We start from the raw sequence: 23,976 nt of genomic DNA on the forward strand, positions 1-23,976 counted from the left end.
TTATTTTCGTAACTAGCTTTGGAGGATTTTATGACGGATCTCACCTTCTTACTGAGGCTGGTAAGGGAGTTTTTTACATCCTGGGATTTTCCTCTTTTCTGCAACAGTTTCTTCCTTTTGTTGTAAAGTTTGTTTAATGCAGGGGACCACCAGATTGGCTTCCTTTTTTGGAGGAGAGCATCTTGGTTCTATTTGGGATGGCACAATTCATGCATGAGTGGATGTGCTTGTACAGTGCCTTAGTGTAGGACTCTGCAGTCGAACTTTCAGTTCCCATTTGCATGGGTGTCATGAAGTTTGTCACTTCTGACTTGAGTAGCATGAAGTTGGCTTTGGAGACGTTTTTTATGGAAGTAGAGGGATTTTTCACTGTTTAGCTGCAGGAATAAATTTTATGATGTGGGATGATTTGTTTACATGCAAGGGTTCCATTTATGTGTGATGGCAGACTTCATCACTTTCTAGCAACCAGTTTGAAACTAAATTGGTATGCTTTATGGAAAACATAACAGGGCTGGATGCTGGTGCTAGAAGGTATGAGAATGGTAATGTTGCAGCAGACTTGTTCCGAGTAAACATGAATTTTCAAAGTAGCCTAACAGAATGAGAGGAGAAAAGTATATAAAAGAATCAGTTGTTGGGGGCTTGGCTTGAAAGGCCTTTATGGTAGAGAACTTTTTGTCAGGTACTGATGTTAGCAAGCTAGTAATGACTTATGATGAGTTGCTTAAAATTAGAGGAAAAATAAGTCAGTGATGGGTTGAAAATTATTATGTCTGCCTGTCGGGAGCCAGAATCTGCCACATAACACAAGCACTCAGGTCACTCCAGAACAAGTACAAATATGACTCTGACATTGTTCATGTTGGTGTGAATGACCTGAGACATACCTCCCTGGACTACATGAAAAGAGACATGGAAGAGCTCTCTGATCATGTAGCCCAGGCGGGTATGACCCTGACCAGCATCCTGCCCTCACCAAATATGATACCACAGTATAAAGAAAAATTATCAATTTCAACAATTGTTAAGCTTCTGGTGTCATTCAAAGGAGATGCAATGTCTGTCAGCTTGGGATGGCATGCTTGACAAGCCTCGTTACTTCGCAAGAGATGGCTTGCACCTGTCACCCCTAGGCTTTTGAATACTGGTCAAGGCTCTTGCTGCCCCCATAGTGCCTTTTTAGGCAAGGCTCATAAGTCAAACCCAACTCCGTAAACAGCACAAATAAAAAAATGAGGGTTATGCTACTCAACGCCAGGAGTTTAAATCTCAAAATGCACGCGCTCGAAGTACTCCTCAGTATGGAGAACGTTGACATCTGCGCAGTAACTAAAACCTGGTTCAAGGCTCCACAGAGCTCCCCAGCATTACCAGGCTACAACTCATACCACACATTTCGGCCACAGAACATGGACCGAAACACAAAAGGAGGGGATGTGTATCCATTTTCATCAAGGATACCTACACCTCCAGGTTAGTGGAGCAGCATGATACCTCTGAGATCATCCATGTGCAACTAACATTGGGCAAATCTGCAATGCAAATTGTGGCCTGCTACAGATCACCCTCCATGACCCAGGACCACCACTCCACCTTTCTGGAGACACTGGAAAACATGAAGGTCCTACCGAAAGTACAGTTTTGTACCTACCATAAATGTAGATGTCCGATAGGAATGCATCTGCAGTCCTTACAAATGGGTTGTCCTGTCGTCAGGCAGCCCTTCGGTCGGCCGGATTCCAAAGTCTGGGTCTGGCCTCGGCTGGTGTCGCACTTCACCCGATGTCATAGCTGCAGTTATTCGGGTATAAAGGCATCAGCCGACGCCATTTTCCTCAGTGTTTCTTGCCCCAGATGCCAGGTGCCCTCTAGGAAGGCTAAATTTGGATAAATGTAAATGATTCCAAATAGTAGAAAGCAAACAAAAAATAGGCATGTATGTACATATCTACAAACAAATACACTATAATAGATTCCCCAGCTAGCTACAAGATGGGCAAATACCCTAGGAGTACCACAGAGGGAGGGTGTGACTGCAGATGCATTCCTATCGGACATCTACATTTATGGTAGGTACAAAACTGTACTATGTCCTTCAAGGATGCATCTGCAGTCCTTACAAATGGGTAGAATACCATAGCAAAACTGGGGGAGGAGGAGAAATAAAATGATGGTGTAGTTAAGATCCCTTGCAAAACGGCAGTGGCAAAACCTGCTCGGGATCTGGAGTATAAGGGTAAATTATAATGCTTGGCAAATGTATACACGGAGCTCCAAGTAGCAGCCTCTAAAATGTCTTTGGTAGCCACGAAAAGCTGTGATAGTGGTTGTAGAGTGAGGCCTGATGTTTTCTGGAGTTTTCTTTCCATGGTAGGAGTAACAAAATCTAATGCAATTTCCTATCCACTTAGAGATTGTCTGTTTTGAAATTGCTTTTCCTTCCATTCCTGTTGCATATGCTACCAGTAGCTGGTCAGTTTTCCTATTGTCCTTGGTCCTGTCCAGGTAGTAGCGTAATTGTCTATGCACATCCAAGGTATGCAACAGCCTTTCTCCCTTGTTCTGAGGGTTGGGGAAGAATGTAGGTAGGTGGATAGCCTGATTCAAAGATACTCTGGAGACCACCTTAGGCATAAAAGTAGGATTAGTTCTCATGGATACTCTATCTTGGTGGAAGATCAGGAAGGGCTGTACTGCCATTAGCGCCTGTAGCTCAGATACCCTTCTTGCTGAAGTGATTGCCAACAGGAAAGCAGTTTTCCATGATAAGTATTGTAATTCTGCTGTTGCTGCTGGTTCAAAGGAGGAAGTGTCAATTTTTCTAGCACAAAGTTCAAGTCCCATGCTGGCAATGGTGGCTTCCTTTACATTTTTAATTCCTCTCAGAAACTGCCTGAGCAGAGGATGAGAAGACTGGAGGATCCAAGTCGTATTCTGCTGAAATAGCTGATGCATGAATCTTGATGGAAGAATAGGACAGGCCTTTGTGGAAGAGCTCTGCCAAGTATTCCAGGATGTTGGCTATGTTTACCAGTGACACATTTTCTCCTTTTGCAGTATTCCAAATGAAATATCTTTTCCATTTTGCTGAATAATTCTTTCTTGTTGAGGGTAGTCTCCAAGATAATGTCTTTACCCTTTGGGATAAATTTGGGTTATTTGCTCTTATGCAATGTTCCAGGCAGTTAGCTGCAGTGTTTTCAGGTTTGGATGCAGGGTGTTGTAGTTGTTCTGTGTTAACAGCAAGGGAACAAGGGAGGTGCCATATTTGTTCCCGAGACATGCTCCTCAGTAATGGGTACCAATGTTGTCTTGGCCAGTCTGGAGCTATCAGGATGATCCTTGGACGGTCCTCCTTGATCTTCAATAGCACCTTGTGCATCAAAGGAAGTGGTGGGAATGCATATGCTGTCAGGTTTTCCAACTGAAAGATAGGAGTCCACCTTCCAAGCAAGTGGGTGCCTTGTGCAGAATTTCTTTAGTTGGTGATTGTGGGGATGCAAATAAGTCTATTTGAGGAGTCCCCATTTTCTTGTAATGGTTTTGAAGATGTCCGGATGCAGCATCCATTCGTGGGCATCCGTAGTCCTGCTAGAATGTTTTCTTTTCCTGGTACAAAAATTGCTTGTAACTGAACGTTGTGACTCAGGGCCACATTCCAGAGATCCATTGCCATCCGCATAGTGTGCCTCCCTGTTTGTTGATGTACCACATAACTGTGGTGTTGTCTGTCCTTATCAACAGTTGACCTGGTCGAAGAAATGGTCTGAATGTCTGGATTGCCAGTTTTACTGCCAGCATTTCCTTTTGATTTATGTGTAGGTGCAGCTGGTCTTGAGTCCATAAGCCTTGTATGCACTTGTCTAGCATGTGGGCCCCCCAACCGAGGTCTGAGGCGTCCGTGGTAATGGCTTGGCTTGGTTGAGTGTTGTGGAAGGACAATCCTTTGTTTGATTGACAGGCCTGAGCCCACCATTGGAATTCTTGCTTCAGGCATGGAATTATTGGAATTTGGGTTTCTAGGCTGTGCTTGTGCTGAGACCATAAATTCCTTAGGTACCACTGTAACTTTCTCATATGCAGTCTGGCATGTGGAACCAATATTATGCAGGATGCCATGAAACCCAAGGCTTGCAGGACTTTTCTTGCTGTTAGATGGTTCTGCTTTGTTAATGCCAAGAAGTATAGAGGGAGTTGCTCCTGTTTTCTCCTGTTAGGAATGCCATTTGCTTGATGTGTCCAGCTCTGAACCCAAGAAGGTTATCCTTTGGACTGATATCAGCCTTGAGTTGTTTATGTTGTCTGTGTATCCCAGGGCTTGTAGTAGGTAAATGACCCTTTTCAAGTCTTCTGCTAACTTGATTCTGTTGTCCGCTTGTATCAGGCAGTCGTCCAGGTAAGGGTAGATTTGGATTCCCTGGAGCCTGCAATGAGCAGTTACTGATGCCAGGCATTTCGTGAACACTCTGGGTAGTAGATAAGCCAAAGGGCAATGCTGAGAATTGATAATGCTCTGATCCTGCAAGAAATCTGAGGTATCTTCTGCAATTTGGTCGTATGGGGACGTGCAGGTATGCCTCCTTGAGATCTAGAGTTACCAGCCAAGACTCCTTGCCCAGCATGAAGAAGCTGCTGTAGGGTCAGCATTTTGAATTTTGGAACAATGAGGAACGTGTTTAAAGTGGACAGGTCGAGAATAGGTCTCCATTTGCTTTCTTTTCTTGGTACCAGGAAGAGTCTGGAGTAAAATCCCTGTCCTTGCTCCATAGATGGTACCTTTTCCACAGCTCTCATTTTTAATAATTGAGATATTTGTTTTAGAGCTTCTGCCTTTTGATTTGGAGGTAGGTTTGGCATTCCTCTCTTCCCTGGTAGAGTATGGAAGTGAAACCTGTAACCTTGGTCTATTGTCTGCAAAATCCACTTGTCCTTGTGATGTAATGCCAGTTTACTGAAAATAAAGCTAGCTTCAAGGGTGCTTTTAGTTGTTCCCTGGTAGGCGGTGCTAGAACCAAGTCACTGTGATTGTCCTGTAGTAGTGGTGGTGGCTGTGTCCGTGGCTGCACCTCGCTGGTTGTTACCCTGCCACTGGCGTCCCCTGTAGGCACCTCTGGATTGACCTCGGCCTCTTGAACGCCTATTCCTGCCTCTCTGGGCTCTGGAGGTGTCGGGAAAGGACCAATTTTTGGAGGGCCAATTCCTGCTAAACCTTGGAGGTTGGACCTGTAAGAAATCTTTCACTGTTTGGACAGATTTTGCCTTCTCTTCCATCTTCTTGAGCACCTGTTGTGCAGGAGAGCCAAACAAATTGATTTTATCCATGGGAGCATCTAGTAATTTGGATTTCACATGGTCTGGTAAGGCCTGCTCTTTTAACCATGCATGCCTTCTGATAACTGTGCCAGTCATGGCTGATCTGAAGGAGGCTTCCAGTGCATCATAGCCGCATTTTAAGGAATGGTTACTGACCTGCTGAATGTTGTGTACCATTTCCTGAACAGATTTTTTGTCTAATGGTTCATCTGAGGACAACTTTTTGGTTAACTGGTCTAGCATAAATTCTTGATACTGGATCATGTGGAATTGACAGTTCAATGCTCTAGCTGAAAGAGTTGCAGAAGTGTAAACTTTTTTACCCCATCTCTCTAAGGACCTGGATTCCCTTTCAGAGGGGAGGGGGTTTTTGGCAGAGGTAGCTGCTACAGCCTTAGGACCCTGGGAGATAGTCTCGGGATCTGCAAAAGGAGCTTTATACAAATGATGATGAGTATCTGGAACCCTGTAGTACCTATCGGGCTTAGCAGGGGCCGGTGGAAGTGAATCAGGAGCAGTACAAGCATCATTAAATGCATCATCTACAACAGAGAGAACTGGAGGAATGGCTAAAGGCCTATGTTGCGGTAAATGCAGAAAGGTTCTAAGCCTCTTTCTAGAGTCTGAGAAATCCTGGTCCTGCCACTGAAATTGTTCCCTCATAGCATGCAAGGTTTCCCCAAAGGAAAATTCCTCAGGCGGAGAGGCAGAAGGGATGGAGTCTTCAGCATCAGAGTCTTCATAAGGGGAGAAAGAAGCCTCTGGAGGGTTAGTATTATCTGAATCGTCAGAGGAATCATCTGAAGAAACTGGTTCAGGGAGGCCTCTTCTCTGGAGGTGGGTGAGAGGCCCTGTCTGTGTGAGATTGGGATCCCGGATTAAAAAATGAGATCCTCTGCTAGACTAAGCATTTGTGAACTAGAGCTAGGCCTGTGAGAGGGGGTCTTAGCAGGCACAGATTTAGTAGTTTTAGCTGCTTTAGCCCTGGCAAAAGCCTTAATGGACATGGCTGCAGGTGGCCTAGCAGCTCCACGTGCAGGGTTGGAGATATCCAAGGGATAGTGTCAGATAATTCCTGAGAAACTGCCTGAGCAGAAGGTAATTCAGAAGCCGATTCCACGAGGTTGGAAGAGGCCTAGGAGGTAAGTTTTCGGCTGAAGGAGGAACACGGTTTCAGCGAAACCGAAACCGCAGACCGTGAGTGTCGGTCCTTTCTGGCGCTTTTTATTTGCGTAGTCGGAGGATCCGGCGGCATAATGTAAGCAAAATCTGAGCGAAAAACTCCTCAGCAAATTCCGACCGGCGTCTAAGCGTCCGTCGGTTAAAAAAGCACAGGCTAGACAAGCTGCTACGCCGTGGTCTGGGCCTAAACAAGGTAAGCAGTAAAAGTGGAAATCTTTATGAGGTATTTGTTTCCCACAAGTTAAACAGTTATTCACTTTTTCTGACATCGGCTGAGGCAAGAAAGAGTCCAGCTTTAGAAGTCTCGGTAGTAGTAGAAGAATTTGGTAGTAGTAATCTCTGGTTCTGACCGACCGGCACTTGCGAACAGCTTCTGCTGCAAGAAAGACTGAGGAAAATGGCGTCGGCTGATGCCTTTATACCCGAATAACTGCAGCTATGACGTCGGGTGAAGTGCGACACCAGCCGAGGCCAGACCCAGACTTTGGAATCCGGCCGACCGAAGGGCTGCCTGACGACAGGACAACCCATTTGTAAGGACTGCAGATGCATCCTTGAAGGACATCACCCTGATATTGGGCGATTTCAATTACCCTACCGTTAACTGGGAAAACTACTCAAGTACAAACTCCCAGGTCCAGCACTTCCTGGAATTTATAAACTGAAATGCCCTGGATCAGCTGGTAAACTCCCCTACCAGAGGTGAAAACATATTGGACCTGGTCATCACCAACATGGGCGACAGGTGTTTTGCATCGGAGGTCAACCCCTCACTGGTTAGTTCAGACCATAAACTAATCACTCTGGATGTCCACACCAGACCACCACCACTCCCAACCAAGGAAACCACAGTGAAAAACTCTTCTATAGCAAACTTCACCTTACTTAAGACAGGGGTGGTAAGTTTCACAGCCCCCACGCTAAAGGATAACAGTGTCCAAGACGCAGGAACCTTTACAAATGCACTCTATGAGCACCTACAAGAATGCATGGATCGTGCCATCCCTGCCAAAACCAAGACTCACTCCCCAAAGAGAAGGAAACCAGTCTGGTGGACCCCTTTCATAAACAGGCTATACAATAGGAGGAGGAAACTAGTTCAGAAAAAAAGCAAATCCCAAGAAGGAAAGACATCCCTGATCAGTATCAGTAAGAAACTAAGGTCCCTTATAAAATCATCCAAGGCTAACTTCGAAAGAAAAATAGCCAAGGATTCGAAAGACAACCACAAAGCATTCTTTAGCTATGTCAAGAATCTAAGTGGCAACTCGCAGATATGCTCTGAGCTAGTGCAAAATAGCACAAAATATACTGAACCTACTGATATTGCCAACATCCTGGCAGATAGATTCAGTGCAAACTTCACCCCCCTCTCACCCCCCAAAAGGGCCCACAATAATACCAGAAAAGTGCAGTGTCCCAGAAATCACAGACGCACAGGTGAAAACAGCCCTTTCAAAAGCCAAAAGTACAGCGTCAATGGGGCCAGATGGTGTCCCAGTCTGCGTCTTGCACGAACTACAGAAATAACTAACCCCCCCCCACCTAAACACACTGTTCAGCCTCAGCCTCACCACAGGCTACGTGCACATGGAATGGTGCACAGCAACGGTTGTTCTGCTCCACAAAGGAGGGGCCACAACTGACCCTGGTAACTATCGCCCCATAAGCCTGACTAGCCTGGTCTGCAAGACTATGGAGCGCATCATCATGGAACTCATTAACAAAGACATTGGGAACCTCCAAATACTTGACCTGACCCAGTTCTGCTTTGTTAAGGGCATATCATGCCTACCAAACCTGGCTGACTTCTTCGAGACAGTCACCAAGGCCATAGATGAGGGGAAGGTGGTTCACACAGCCTACCTTGACCTCGCCAAAGCTTTTGACACCATTCCCCACTCAGGAATTATAGAAAAACTCACCAGCCTGAACATAAACCCCTACGTCACGAGATGGGTTGCCAAATTGCTTACAGACAGAACTCACACGATAAGAATAGCAGCTCCAGGTCCGACTCTAAACCAGTCACAAGTGGTGTCCCACAAGGCTCGGTCCTGGGACCCCTACTGTTCGGCATATACTTCTTAAAAGTACAGGCAAATACTGGAGGACTATGGCTAATCAAGTTCGCTGATGACTGCAAACTGTGAGCCATAACTGACTCTCTGGCTGACAAAGACATTCTCCAAAAGGGCCTTACTGAGACGGACACCTGGTGTCAAAGTCATGGTCTCAAGCTAAATGCCAAAAAATGCATAGTCAGCCGGTTTGGGAAAAACAAAATACCCATGAATTACCACATAGATGGCAGCCCCCTTAATACAGAAGAGGTAATAAGAGATCTGGGGACCCAGGTAGATAGCAATCTCTCCTTTGACAATCATATTGCCAAAGTAGTTAGGAAATCCTTCTATGTAGCCCATCTAATTACTAAAGGGTTCGCATCTAGAAATAAAGAGGTTATAGTGCCCCTCTACTCGTCACTCTTCAGACCCATCATGGAGTACAATGCCCCATTTGGGATGTACCTCACAAGACACTTCCAACAGCTGGAAAGACCACAAAAGTACCTCACCAAGAGGATTACTGGCCTCAAACATTAGTCCTATGCAGCCCGACTGGAAAAACTCCGGCTGTACTCAGTGGCATATCGCTTACTCAGAGGTGATCTCTGCCTGACCTACAAAGCCATGTCCAACTCAGAATTGATGGACATGCTCCACCTAAAGAAATCCAAGTCACTGTGAGCCACTCGCTCTAGTGAGCTAAACCTCATCACAACAATAAATAGAACATACTGGAGGGATAGATTCCTGTCACAGAGACTCCCCATGCTTTGGAACAAAATTCCTAACTACATTAGGCAGAGACCCACACTAACACTCTTCAAGAAAAACCTTGACGAGTGGATGGGTAACAGAAAATACAACCCTGGAATCACTTCATTGGCTCTTCTTGAGGCTCAGTTAATTAATCAATGGGGTGGCGAAAGCTGACACACTCTGGCTAGGCTTATAAATGCCCCAGGGCAGATAGCCTAGTACCTACCTATGAAATAAAGTAAGAGTGGGTTAGAATAGGGCTAGGGTAGAAGACCAAAGCAAGCCAAGTGTAGCAGGACAAAGTGAACTGAGGACTATCCACAAATAATTCCAGCAAAAAAAAAAAAAAAAAAAAATCGGGGAAATGTTATCCCACAGTTATTTCTAACAGATGGTTAACAACTAAACAGTTTCATCCAGGCAAAATAACTCAGGCAAGAGGAACATGGGAATAAACCATCCAATACAGTCTGTGTCAAACCAACAAATAGATAATCACTAAATTCAAATTTTTGAAAAAAAAACAAAACAAAAAAAACAATAACAATGCCATCTAAGCACAGCAGAACAAAAATTATTCAACATGAATGTCTGTATACTCTCAACCACGAGAAAACTGTTAGAAGCACACAGACTTCTAATAAAGACACAGCAGCATGGAATGTAAATATTCTGCCTTAACAGTTTACACAAACAACGTTATAGAAGGTGACAGGCCTTTCTTAATACCTGCTTAACATTCCACAAAGCAGACCCATTTATGGTGATAAGAACAATGTACGTACACATATGATAATATAGAGTAGCATTTTATTTTAAAAAGCTGTACACGAACTGCACCTTTCAGACTTGGGTTTTATTTCTCAGATTTCAAACTGTGCACTTTGAACAATTACTTTAATTAAGCCAAAGTTTTTTTTATTATCTATAAAATGAGGTATAGGCTTCTAACAGGTCACACTTTGTTAATACAAGATACTGGAGAAAAACTGCCAGTCCCTCATGGGATACTGCCTGATCACAGTACGTTATCCATGGGGTACCCGAGGATAAAAAATGGGCATCAACTACCCCTAAGGAAACAGCCTATTCAAGGATTGGCTGTTTTATGCAGAAAAAGAGCAGATGGTCACAAATGTCACTCAGTACATTAAAAGAGTTTAAAAACTTAAACGAAACATGATGTTATAATGTGATATGTAACTACAGTAGCAGAACAAAAATGCTGAATCAGAGAGAAGTGCTTATGCTTGAGAAGAATCATTCTGGACAAGAAAAAGACGGATCACTTAAGACCAAACAGGTTCAGTGGAGACAGATGTTAATATTGTCAGAAACCTTGGGAATAGAGAGAGAGCTGCTATATACCCTCACCAAACAAGAGTGAAGTGCACAATTCTGAATTATTCTAGCACATTTTCATGTTATAATTATAACTTTCAGAATAATGAACTCAGTTCATAAGCCAACGCAAACTTACCAACAGAAACACAGGTTTCGGAGTTCTGTACCATCACGTCCCTGTACAGCTCCTTATCTTGTTTCCTTAACAACTTCCACTCCTCTTCTGAGAAAGTAACAGCGACATCTTCAAATGTTTCTGGTACCTGAAAGGACAAAAAAAAATCCTCTTCAGTGTTTATTATATTCAACATATAATGTGCAGTCATTCAGCAGCAAAGAAAGCACTATGTTTACTTTCTTAATTTATTGGGTAAGGGGTCTTTGCAGCCACAAGCTTGGTACAGAAAAAAAATAAGTTCTAGATATGGTGATATAGCATCTGGGCTGTGGACAGTTCAATTAACACCAGTCTGTGGAGCCAGATCTAACTGATAATGTTGTGCTATCAAAACATGGAGTAGTATAACATCAAGACCAAAATGTCAGAGCAGCACAACAGCTAAAACCCATAACAGCGAGTCACAGAACATCGGAAAAAACACACCACAACATCGGAAGTTCAGAATGTCCCAAGCCTAACAGTGAAAGTCAGGGATAGAAGACACATTTATACAGCAACAGCAGTCAATATGCCATTATGCTCCGTCTTCCTTTCCAGTGAATGTACTCTAACTATAATACACAAGCAGTAGTGTCAGACAAAAACTAGTTATACTAACTTGGACATGATGAGAAAATACGCCAGACATTGGAAAGCAAGAACACCTATTAGCCCAATAGTAAAAGACGTGCAGTACACCTAAACATATAAAAGTAACAGTATCACTTTAAGACATTGTACACAGTACCAAAAACATGGCAGACAGCATACACCACAGCCCTAGGGTGTTAGATAACCCATACCCTACAACTATATTGCAAAAGGGTAAGGATATATTGATAATAGATGGGTTTGTGTATAATCTTGAGATAACTGTAAATTGTAAGAAATACTGGTGCTGCAAATACAAGCATGTGGATAAATGTAAAGACAAGGGAGTGACAGTTTTCTTATCCGATGGTGAACAGCTCTGTAAATTGCCAGCCAATAGTGACACCAGCAACCCAGTGGAGGTGGAGAGGTACCTCATGTGCACTGACCTAAAACAGAAGACACTACTATGTAAGGACACACCATGCCTCATTGTGGATGATGTCATGGCATCTACATCACTAGACTATGTTGCCAGTCTGCCTAACTGCAAAGCCCTATTACAGCAAGTGGGTAGGGTATGTAGAAAGCAGAGCAGACCCCATACTTCCCCAGATATCGCACTGGACAATGTTGACCTTGCTAGGTTCCTACTGAAGGATGGTATGTTCTTTGAGAAGTGGGTTATTGATACGGCCACTGACAATACAGTTTTGTAATTTATCACTGTTAGCAATCTATATGACCTCAGCCATGCCATCATCTGGCTGATGGATGGTACATTTTTCTATAAGAGAATAATGAGCAGAGAGTTGTACAGCATACGTGGGCTGGTTACATATGGTGGGTACACTTAAAACAGTTCCTTTGGTTTACTGCCTCATGTCCAAAAAGTCATTAAAGACATATAACATTAGGTGGCACTGTGTGTTTCAGTTGCTGGATGAATACCACTTTGAAACTAGTGTACAGTATGTCATGAGTGACTTTGAGATTGCACCCGTCAAGAGTTTGAGTTAAATGTTAGTGGTGTGATATGCAAAGGCTGCTTTTTTATTTTGGCCAAAACGTATGGAGGAAGGTACAGGCTTTGGGTTTGTCTCCATTTTACAACAGCTCACAGTCATTTCAAGTGGTAGTTAAGAGTCTGCTGGCTAGCATTCCTTGAGGAAGAGGAGGTTATATCTGCATTTAATGCCTTACGGGATGCCCTTCCATAGAAGGGAAGGAATTCTTGAAATACTTTAGTGACTGGTACATACTTGGGAAGGCTAGGAAGTTTACCACCAGAAGCACTGCATTCACTAGCTTCCCACCTATCTTTCCATTTCAGTTCAGGAATATCTCAGCCCTAAATGTGGGTGTCTGCCTAGGGCACAAAACAGCATCAAGGAATGGCATAGGCAGCTAAAGTCTATAATGGCCTCCAGGGCAACAGATCTGTCAGTGCTACTGACAACTTTAGCAAGAAAGCAGGATAGGGTAGAGGAACTGCAAGTGCGCATGGCTGCAGGGTGCCCTCCATCACCAAAGAAGCGGAAATTGCTACTACGTCACTTGCAGTTTCAGTCCATGCTGCAAAACAAATGTATACTGCAGTTACCTTTTTGAAGGCTCTGGCAACTTTAATGAAGTTATAACACTGGGTCATAAGGGCCAAATGGTGTGCACGGTCTCATGTTTTTTCATACTTCTGCTTTGGCATTCCACTTTTTGTTAATTCAGTTTCACAATGACAGGTATGTTGCAAACTTAGTTTCAGCCAGTACGGATGTTTTACTTTGATGTGGTGTTACAATACGGCGTGTTACGGTTAGGATGTAGGCCACTTACATAGATATTTGGACTTTAGGTTGCATAACACTACTAGGAGCAGTGGGGTGTCATGTCTACCTAGGTGAGGTCAACGTTCTGAGTTTCTGACGTTGTGGTGCGTTTTTTCTGACGTTCTGTGACTCGCTGCTATGGGTTTTAGATGTTGTGCTGCTCCGACATTTTGATCTTGATGTTATACTAGTCGATGGTTTGATAACGTGACATTATCAAGTAGATCTGTGGAGCCATATATGCAACTGAGAACTACTGAAAAAAAATACACTTCATCTTAGACAAAAGACTGAGATTTGGGACTACTCAGTAAAAATAAACTTTCTCTGAGAGTGATAAGAAATATTTAAAATCTGCTGCAAGAACTACGTCATCTGTTTATTGGCACATTTTTACATGGAAATTTCTACATATTCCAACACCAGAAAACATAGCTCTTTTTTATAAGACAGAAAATTTAAGATGTTGGGGATTATTGTGATCTAAATGCTGACTGGGAGCATATGGTTTTGAAGTGTCCAATAATCACTCCCTTTTGGGAAAAGTTTGATAAATTTGCCAAAGCATTATAGTGTGCGCCATCTCGGCACAATGCGCATATAGGAACGGAAATGTTTAAATTCAGTAAGTGCCATGTAGCGGTGTGCACCCTCCGCAAACAAAGTAAACACCATGGCATGTTAATTACTGCAAAAGCAGCTGAACTACATGCTAATCAACCAAGGCAACAGGTTGGAGCTATTCATTAAGCTTTAAAGCAATCATATACACTCAGTGCTGGTGTTCCCTGTGACTTCCAAAAGTTTTGGAATACAGCCATAGAAAGAAGTCTATATGGACAAATTATAAAGTAAAATGTGTGAGATTTGTACAGAACTGACCTTAACATGTGACCACAGGCTGGATGGAACAAAAGGAGAGTAAGAATAGCAACATACATCCCTTTTTGTTCAATAAAACAAATGCAGCTTTGCTCCCCCATCCCCAAATGAACAGTACACTTGTAAGTAATGCAGACAGATAAAAGTGTAAAAGTGTGTGCTAATCAAAATAAATATAAAAAAACATTAAACTGACTATTCATAGTTACATGTCAGCATATGCAATATGTAGCTGACAAAATGTAGGCATCCTCTGTGTTTAACACAAACAGTTCTGCTCCCCTTCAGTTTCCCTAGCTACACACTTGTCTTCTGATGTAGCTTCAAGGTTGGCAGCATGGTGAAGATGCAAATGAGGTCTGAACTCATTAGAATTGCTGAATCCCAAAAAAACTGGATCCATGTAGGGATGTAAACATAGTACAGACACTCCATTGGTATTTGTGTTTAACGGATGGCAACTGCACATGCTTACATTATTAGACTTACAAATTGTTACGTCTGTCTGTCTGTCTGTCAAGGTTGGAAATACAAGTAAGCAGCACTCAGTTTACAGGTTTTGCTTCATTAACATCCAACCTCCTCTTCATCTGAGTGCAAATTGTCTTTTCTGTGTCAGTTTTTTATTATGTTTTGGCCATCATTTGGCCACTGTTTGCTTGATGTGGTGCTTAATGCAATCACTGGCAAAAACCTTAACAATGGTTAGTACATAAGGGAATGGCAGTATTGCTAAAGTAAGACAGTTAGTATTGAGTCTGTGGAATACATCTGCTACTTGACTGACAGCAGATGTTTATGCAGTGATATGTTCCATTTTGGGGACAGAAGGTACTTTGTTGGAATACAGTTGTATCTAATACTTTTAACTACTTTAGTTTACCATTGGTGTGCACTGATATAGGATGTGCACCATCATACAATAATGCATGAAAGAAAAGAAATGGGGAAGATAGGTTAGTGGTGAAATGGAGAGCAAACAGGGGGAACAACAAATGGAAAGCAATACAGGAAGGTGCAAGAGGGAGGTAAGAAAGAACCATAGCTACCCAACAGTAAAAACTGATAATATAAGCAGAATATTAGCTGAATTTGGACCGTCACCTCCAGAGAGAGGGGTGACCACAACACAATCATGTTGTATAACCAAATGGACTGAAACAAGTATGTCAAGAAGGTGTATGTATGAAATGGACAACCATGTGCGGGACAATTATTTTATTTGTGGGACAGTTGCCCATTTGAGAGAGCGGAAAGCGGAATATTGTGGAAGGGATGTAGGTATGTCTGGGTCTTGTAAGTTGGGTTGGTAAGGAAGCAACTGCAGTCAGCCAAGACACAGGGATGGTGATAGACACAAGTGGTCGGTGGACAACATGAATGGGTGAGGGTGGTGACACCCAGGACTCATGGCCGTCAAGCTGGTTGACAGTGAGAGTAGAGTTCCTCACCCACAAGACTGTTATCACGGTCACCTCAATCTGCCACTGGCTGGAGCACTCAAAGTCTCTTTCGTCTCCTACTTGCCCTATGCATAATGAGGGAAAGCAGCCCCTCCATTTGGTGTAGGAGTGCCCAACAGTGTGGCACACAATCATACGCACCATTCCTGGCAGTTCAGCATGGGTGATAAACTTATCACCCCTGCCACTGCTCCTGAAGGGAAGACTGGCCTATCCCCCAAGGCAGAACTACCTGAGGGGCAGGTAGCGCAGGGGCAGCAGAAGTGGTGCTGCCAGGTATGCTCCCAGACATGCTGGGTCACTGTGCCAGGGCAGGTGGAGTGGGGCCGGTGGATCCTGTGGGAGAAGCCTATCCCACTGTGCTGTGGAGCATTTTGTGATGTGGTACACAGATGACATGGACATATTTTGACAACATATAATAAAATTTAAAAAAAATTAAGAAAAAAAAAGAGAGATAAGTGTTTGGGTGAGAAAAAAAGAGATTTATTTATTTATTTTTTATTTATTTATTTACATTTGTTGACCGGGAGTGTCCGACTGGACGTAGGTCCATTTTCAGTGGAGGCCCGGGGAGAAAAGCTCCACAGTTAAAATAAACAGGCAGTAGTTACATTGGATTACATAGCAATTAACAATTTAACATAGCAATTATTTACAACATATTTACAGATGAAGAACATAGTACATCAGTAGACAACTAGAATCTTTATCTGTGAAGCACATAACAGACATTAACAAATGTTACAATAAGAAGTTCCTGATGTATAATAAGTACTAGGCTTATGAGCATCTGAGCTTGCTATAATCAAGGTAGTCAGTGGAGTGGAAAGAAAGGTAGTGGTTGGATGGGGTGGGTGATATTAAGAGTGGGAGTTGCAAGGGCATAGCCAGCATGTTTTTAGGTGCGCTTTTAGTAATGTTTTGAAGTGGGTGCATGATGGTATGGAGGTAATTGTGGGTGGGAGGGAGTTCCATAATTTGGCTATGGTGCAAGAGAATAGTGCTTCACCAGCAGAGTAATTGGCTTTAGTGATCTGCAAGTGATTTTTGTTGCTGGATCTTAGTGGTCTGGTGGTGCAATAGGGTTGGAGTAGATTCTGGAGAGATGGGACATTTAGTGGATGGTTTACTAGTTTGTGGGTGAGTGAGAGTTGATACCACTGAAGGAGGTGAGGGAGTTCAAGTCAGCCCAGTTCAGCAAGTGAGAGACAGTGGTGACTATGGTAGGATGCCCCTGTGGCGAATTTGGTGATTTTGTTGTAGAAGGTGTCTAGCTTGTTTAGATCGCATTGCCTTAGGTTGGTATATATTGGAGAGGCATAAAGTAGGGTGGAGATAAGGTGGGAATTTGCTACTGAAATCTTTGCTGCTTTGGTGAGAAGTTGCTTATTTCTGTATAATGCTCCTAGTTTTTTGTGGACTTTTTTTATGGTCATGGATATGTGAATGTCAAATTTTAGTTTATTGTCTATTTCCACTCCTTGCAATTTGGTGTGTTCAGTTGGGTATATAGTGGTGTCTTTTGCTGTGATGTTAAAGTGAGAGTTGCTCTGAGTATGTTTGGGTGGGTTGGAAGATGAGTAGTTTAGTTTTGTTTGGGTTGAGTATTAACTGGGCATCGGATAACCAAGTTTCAACAGAGGAAAAGGCTTCCTGTGTGACTTTTTACAGTTTGGGTAGAGACTGGGCTGAGCAGATGATGGTCGAGTCATCTGCGTATTGTATGAGTGTGCCATGTTTAGTGGCAGAGGCTAGATTATTGGTGAAAACAGAGAAGAGTAGGGGTCCAAGGATGGATCCTTGGGGAACCCCTATGGTGACAGGTAGTTGCGGAGATGTGTCATTCTGCCATACAACGGATTGTTGGTGGTCAGATAGGTAACTCTGAAACCAGTTGGTGACTGATTGAGAGAAGGATAGGTTATTGAGGACAGAGATAAGCTGTTTGTGTGGTACCATGTCAAATGCTTTAGATAGGTCTAGGAAAGCAGCAGAGGAGAGATAGCCTTTGTTCTTATGCTGAAGGATAGTGTTAGCAAAGGAGAGTATGGCAGTGGTGGTGCTATGGTTTGGTCGGAAACCATGCTGAGTATTGGAAAGGAGGTTGTTAGTAAGGAGGTAGTCTGAGACCTGAGAGTGTATGCATCTCTCTAGTATTTTGGAAAGTGGAGAGAGAATAGCTATGGGGCGGTAATTGGTTAGTTCTGTGGAGGGTCCACCTTTGTGGAGGGGAATTATATGTGATACTTTCCACAGTGTAGGAACATAACAGTGTGGGAACGTAACTATCTGACAGAGATCGGTTAATCAAGATGGATACTGGGTAGGCCAGAGCATCAGCTGCGATTTGTAGGTATTCACTTGGGAGGTAAGATTGGTACCTTTATGCGTAACCTGCAATGCATTAATACAATTATCCGACACTATGCTCTTAGCCTTTACTCTTAAGACTACCACCCGTAATAGATTACTTTTAAGACTAGCAGCTCCTAACAGATACACACTATACTACAGATTGCAGAAGTACTCGTTTACATGTGCATATATTGCACATATGGGTGTTCCAATTATTCAGATTATAGTTTACAGCAGGGCATGTGTGCCACTGGTATAGAGCTTTTACTTTAAACTTTTAAGTTAAACATTAACTGAAGAATTAACCATTATTGTATAGTTGGAAAGTGTAGCATTTGAACCCACCACCTCTGACTAAATTCTAATATTGTACTCTTGTTTTGTGCTACAGACTAATGCATGCATACTTGCTTTTACAGTTGAGATATGCATGCTCAATTTGTTACAACTATACAGAATACCAAAAAAAGCTAAATTTAACTTTTAATGCCGCAATAACACTACTCTTCTGCTGCATACATATCATATGCCTCCCTCATCCTCACCAGTCTAGTGGCATGGGTACTAATATTGCACTCCCTCTCCATGGCAACTGCAGAAAAAAACAGAATAGTAGAGAACACCATTGTGAATACCAGTCTTCCCTACATTCAGCTTTTAAGCCTTACAAGTACTCTCTGTAGTTGATACTTACACGTGTGTGGAATGCCTTCCGTCCTAAATTCCTAGATCCAAACATCGAGGGTACCCCTCTTCCTCTTCTGGAGGTCAATGTAGTGCTATCTACATTGTTCACCAGTGCAGGGGATAATGGTGGCACTAGTCACAGCCCAGGCCAAACTATCCCAAGCCTTCTGACTTATACTGGTACCCAGAATAGCCCCTCTGCAGCAACCTGGCACTGTGGTGTTTCACTAGGAGTCTAACAAAAATCCTGGACTCCTTGACACCTCATCTCTGAGCCCTAAATCCCACACTGTCTCCACGAATGCCTGCCGTGTCTATCACAGATAAAGAACAATGGAGACTGATGGTTTCCCACCAGTTCCGGTTATTGCATTTACTGGTATTGTCCACACCATTTGAAAATGTTGTGCACCGCATACCATCACAAAAACATAGGGCTCTGGGGTGTGCGATGGTAAGTTGTGCACAACAGTGGTAAGCAATGCAATTTCAAGGTTATTTGATGTATAGGCAGTTGTGTATGTGCGTTTGACAAGTGTGAAGATCATGGCAGTCCAGAGAGCAGAAATATCCTTACAGGAATATAGTACACAGTATACGCACAGTGATATAGTTGATAATAAATGTGATAATATACAGTTAAATAAATAAATAACCAACACAATATTAGTGTCTCAGCTCTCATGCATATAATTAGTATCAGCTATACTAGGTCAAATGTTATAAGTGAGAGTGACTATAATGGGAAGTGGAACAACAGTAAAAGTGTATGGAATATGCTGTATTTGAACCTAGGACCATGTGCATGACAGTCCTACACTAACACCTGTTATCACAAGAGAGTTGAAATAGCAGCTGTTCATGTTTCAGGTACTATAAACTGCAATGTCACAACAGTAAAATAAAGGTTACACACACTGTACGAGAACCCAGGGCCATCTGTATTCTAGGCCTACACTTATATCTGCAGCCAGAGGAATAGCATTGATTGAACATATCCAGTTTCTATTTTTGTCTGTCTACATTCCGGGTGATCTACTTATCCATTAAAAAAGAGAGAAATACTTGAAACGAGAAAAAGCAATTTATGGCATACACAGTAGAAAATGTTAGTACACATGAGATATTTATACATAGGTATGGATTTCAACTCTCACTCCAGTGCACCTTCAGAAAACAGGATGGGTGCCTTATCCCTCTTTGTAACACAAACAGCCTTGCAGCAAAGAACTGAAGTTACTCTTCACACAACCAACTGCAACAGAATGTGCACCGATATCAAACCATAAACAGGTATTTGTACATTTGTTATACTTGGACGTAGTGTACTTAGTGATCACACAACCTATTATTACTGCCTGCAAATATACAGCTCTGCCTTACCTTTCTGTGTTTCTTGGTCATTCATCAGTTATCTGACCAGTACTCTGACATATGCAGTGTGTAAGCCATTCTATATCATTGGCCTTAAAATGTGCAAGGATATTAACTGGAAATAATATGATATGCTGTTGCCAACAACTGAAGGGCAGGTTAAAGCAAAGGTGAGTTACTGTTATGGAACATACAATGGTACACTGTTCTTTTCAGGGGGGAACAAAGCTGAGTTACTGTTATTGCACAAACAAGCACAGACTGGGATGAGCAAAGGTGAGTTAATGTTATGGCACAAACCAGAAAGGACTGTTTATTTGGGGGGAGTAAAGGTAAGTTACTGCTATGACACAAACAAGGATATGCTGCTCTTGTTACTCTCCTTGTTTTGCATCCCACCTGTTTGATCTTGTGAGGGTTGTGAAATCAGAAACTGCAATGTATATCATTACTTTCTAACTTCTCCCTTTAATGATTTTTCAGTGTGAGGCTAAACTGAGGGCATGCAGTGATCATCAAATCTTTTGAGAAGTATGACTGTGTGAATCTTTGATGTCTGAGGCCTACTACTTACTAATGGACACATACAAATCAAATAAGTCTCTGCTATCACGTTAAGGTAATTTCTGTACAAATCTCCCACCTTTGACTTGATTACTTTACAAGTGATGAAATATAAGGATATGCCATAATGTTATTAAACAGTACAGTCCAGGTTCAGGATGTGCTTTTGTAAATGCAGCAGTTGCCATGGTGTTACTTCAGGCCCGACTCTGACAGAAGCAGTGCACAGCCAATACATGGGAAGGTAAAGGTTATGTGAGTTGCCTGGCATCAATGTTACAACATGTACTGTGAGTAGGAGGAAGGTTTTAGGCCCCTAGGTGGTGAGTGAGTGTGCTATGCATTGTCTCTTAACCAATGCAAGGGCAAGCTGAGCATGCTTAAACCTGCCAACACCCACTGCAGCTGGTGGATCCCCCCTCTGACTTCTCATCTGCCTGTGACTGTGGTGACCTTGGCATTAGTGTTGGGATATGTGCCCCTTTCCCTTGCTGATCATGCTGCAGCTGGTTCCTCATGATTACACTGTGTAGCATAACACATACTGTGAAGATTTCTGTACATGTCCATGGATTGTACTGCAGGGCTTCCCAGATGTATCTAGGTACCAGAACTGTGACTCCAGCAGCCCAAACACACACACTGACATTTCTGGCTTGAGCATGTGCCTCATTATGGCATTCTTCTGTGTATGTGTGCACATTTCTGATGGGTGTCATCAGCCATGGTTCCAATGTATAGCCTGCACTCCCCAGTAAATGACCCTGTGGGATATCCCCTAACAAACATCTGGTGCAGTTAGTAACGGCCAGGGTTGCCAGCACACACATTCAAGATGATTCCCTTGGCATTGCACATGACCTGGCAGTTGACAGAATGGTGTCCCTTTCTGTTAATGTAGCACCTACCCTGTTCCCCAGGTAGTGCATTAATTTTTACATGACCACAATCTATGGCATCCAGTACTTTAGGGTAGTGCATTACCCAGTAGAACTGTTGCATATTTCTATCCCTCTCAGACCTATGGGGAAAATATATGTGCTCACTGGCATGTCGGAGCATAGCATACAGGAAATGGTGGAGGATCCTGAATGCTGATTCCTGTGACACCCCCAGCATGTCCCATGTTGGTCTTTGAAAGGTACCCATAGCTAAGATTTTAGGGGCTGCACAAACCTTAGTTTCCACTGGGATGTGTTCCCCTTGGTTGGCTCCGATTCTAAGTTGAGGGCAGCAGAGGTTGCTGAGTTCCTGTAGTGTGTCCCTGTCTACCCTGTAGCACTCTATAATTTCCACATCATGTAGTTTGCGATAAGTTAAATGTGGCCTGAAAGTTAAATGTGGCCTGAAAACTCTTCTCCTTCTCGGGCTAGGCCTATTGGCAGCAGCAGTACTAGCTTCAGCCTCTAAAACATACAAATGGATTAAAGCAGCTGCATCCCCTAACATTCTCTCTGTGTAGACTTTCAGTGTCTGTACTCCAAAAGTTTAGACATCTGCAAGAAAACCTACATGGATGCTTTATAGCTTGTTGAATAGCTCTACCATGTTGGGTTGGTTTATTACCATGAACTTCAGCTGCTTATGTTGTAATTAGCATCTATGAAACACAAAGATAGATGCAATCCATTAATAATCTACACCATTATAAAAAGGCAAACATGTAGCTAGCCAAACTGATGGTGAGGAGAGTTGTATATGTTTGGAAGGCTGCAAAAATGCTTTTCTTCAGGACAGTTCTGTACAGAGGAGTACTGAAATTCTGTAGGTATGCTCCCATCTTGTTACCTACATGCTGCATATGCTGGAATGCATTTAAGAATAATGTGAAGCAAAGGCTTTTACACTTATCTGTATGCATTAGTTAGAAGTGTACTGATGGCATGGGCATGTTTGTCAAGCCATTTCAGGGATACACATGATTGACAACACATGAAAATGGAATGTTGTGTGATACCATATGTACAAATGTTTCAGGGACAGGTCCTTAGATAGTACTTTTAGCAATTCAAATATGTTTCGTTAGCAAAATGGGTCATTTGCCTGTTCTTTTGTAGGGGGAACAAAGGTGAGTTACTGTTACGGCACAAACAAGGATATCTTGCTCTTGTTACGCTCCTTGTTTTGCATCCTGTTTGTTGTTAGTATTTCACATCTGTAGACTGCTTTATGTTTCTCCAGTGGGTAATACTGACTGGTAATATTTTCTGTTTTACTTGGAAACAGTTATTTTCTAGATATGTCATACTTATGCGTATTACACGTTTGTTGTCTTTTAAGTCATCTACAAGTATGCTACTCCGGTGTGTCAATCAAAGTAGACCCCCCCCCTTCACCGATGGGGAAAATCAAGTAAACATGGATGGGTTTCATCAACATGGTGCTTTTCTCCTGAAAGGGGACAGGAAGTTATGGCACACTGGATGCAAATATGGCAGCAAATTGTCCAAAATGTGAATGCCGTGGGCAGCCATGACAGAACATACAAACAGGTGACCACAGGGCCACTGACATTATTACTACTGCATGCAGGCAAGCAGCTGCAGTGGGCCATGACCAAATGGCTACCGGGGTAGGGCCTGCTAGGGAACCCCCAATGAACAGTTCCTTCCCAATATCAGAGATCCAGACAGCTCCCAGGAGAGTGAAGGACTGCATGTACTGGATGTGGGAGCAACACCTTCCGAGACAGCAACCACGTCCCAGGAAGAGCTTTCAGGTAGGCTATGTTACCTGAACAGCGAATACTGTTGTATAGTAAAACAACTGAAATTAATAAGTTAATTCTGTGCGCATGTCTTTTTAGGGGGGAATGAAGACTGTTACAGCTATACGCTTAGGATGGAGTTGTCAGCCATGTTCTTGTTGACATTAAACGTAATGCACATATAAAGGGGTAAATGTATTACCCCCTGTGTTACTGTTAATTGTGATTATGTTGCAGTTATCTCTTGCTTAAGTTCTTCCAGGACCATCTGGACTACAGAGGAGTATCTATCTCATCTGTAGATGGTAAGGAAAACATTTTTATGTCTGTACTGCTGAGCAATTTAAAGAAATATTACCCCCTGTGTTACTGTTAATTGTGATTATGTTGCCGTTATCTCTTGCTTAAGTTCTTCCAGGACCATCTGGACTACAGAGGAGTATCTCATCTGTAGATGGTAAGGCAAACATTTTTATGTCTGTACTGCTGAGCAATTTAAAGAAATACTGTAGCACGTGATGTTGATCTCAGGCCCGTGGTGTGTATTGCTGTACTGTCTGTAATAGTGGCAGCACTGTTAGTTTGTTAGCATATATTGCACTATAATAGTACAGGCGCTAATTTATTCCTGTGTTTTTTGCTTTTTATCACAGATGATCTTGAAAGTGGGAGTGTGGGCCCTATGCCACCTTATGTC

The 23,976-nt window shown here is 42.8% G+C and overlaps 1 protein-coding gene across 1 annotated transcript in view; it reads right to left on the reverse strand.

Annotated features, from left to right (window-relative positions):
- The window catches only part of LOC122814383 (E3 ubiquitin-protein ligase TRIM39-like), a 175,290-nt gene that overhangs the window by 16,676 nt on the left and 134,638 nt on the right, over positions 1 to 23,976 (reverse strand). Inside the window, exon 5 of the mRNA XM_044086967.1 lies at positions 10,804 to 10,930. Coding sequence (XP_043942902.1) covers positions 10,804 to 10,930 — 127 coding nt within the window. The remainder of the gene's footprint in view (positions 1 to 10,803; positions 10,931 to 23,976) is intronic.

Source organism: Protopterus annectens, chromosome 10.part0, assembly GCF_019279795.1.
Source record: "Protopterus annectens isolate FY-2018-M chromosome 10.part0, PAN1.0, whole genome shotgun sequence".
Lineage (NCBI taxonomy): Eukaryota > Metazoa > Chordata > Ceratodontiformes > Protopteridae > Protopterus > Protopterus annectens.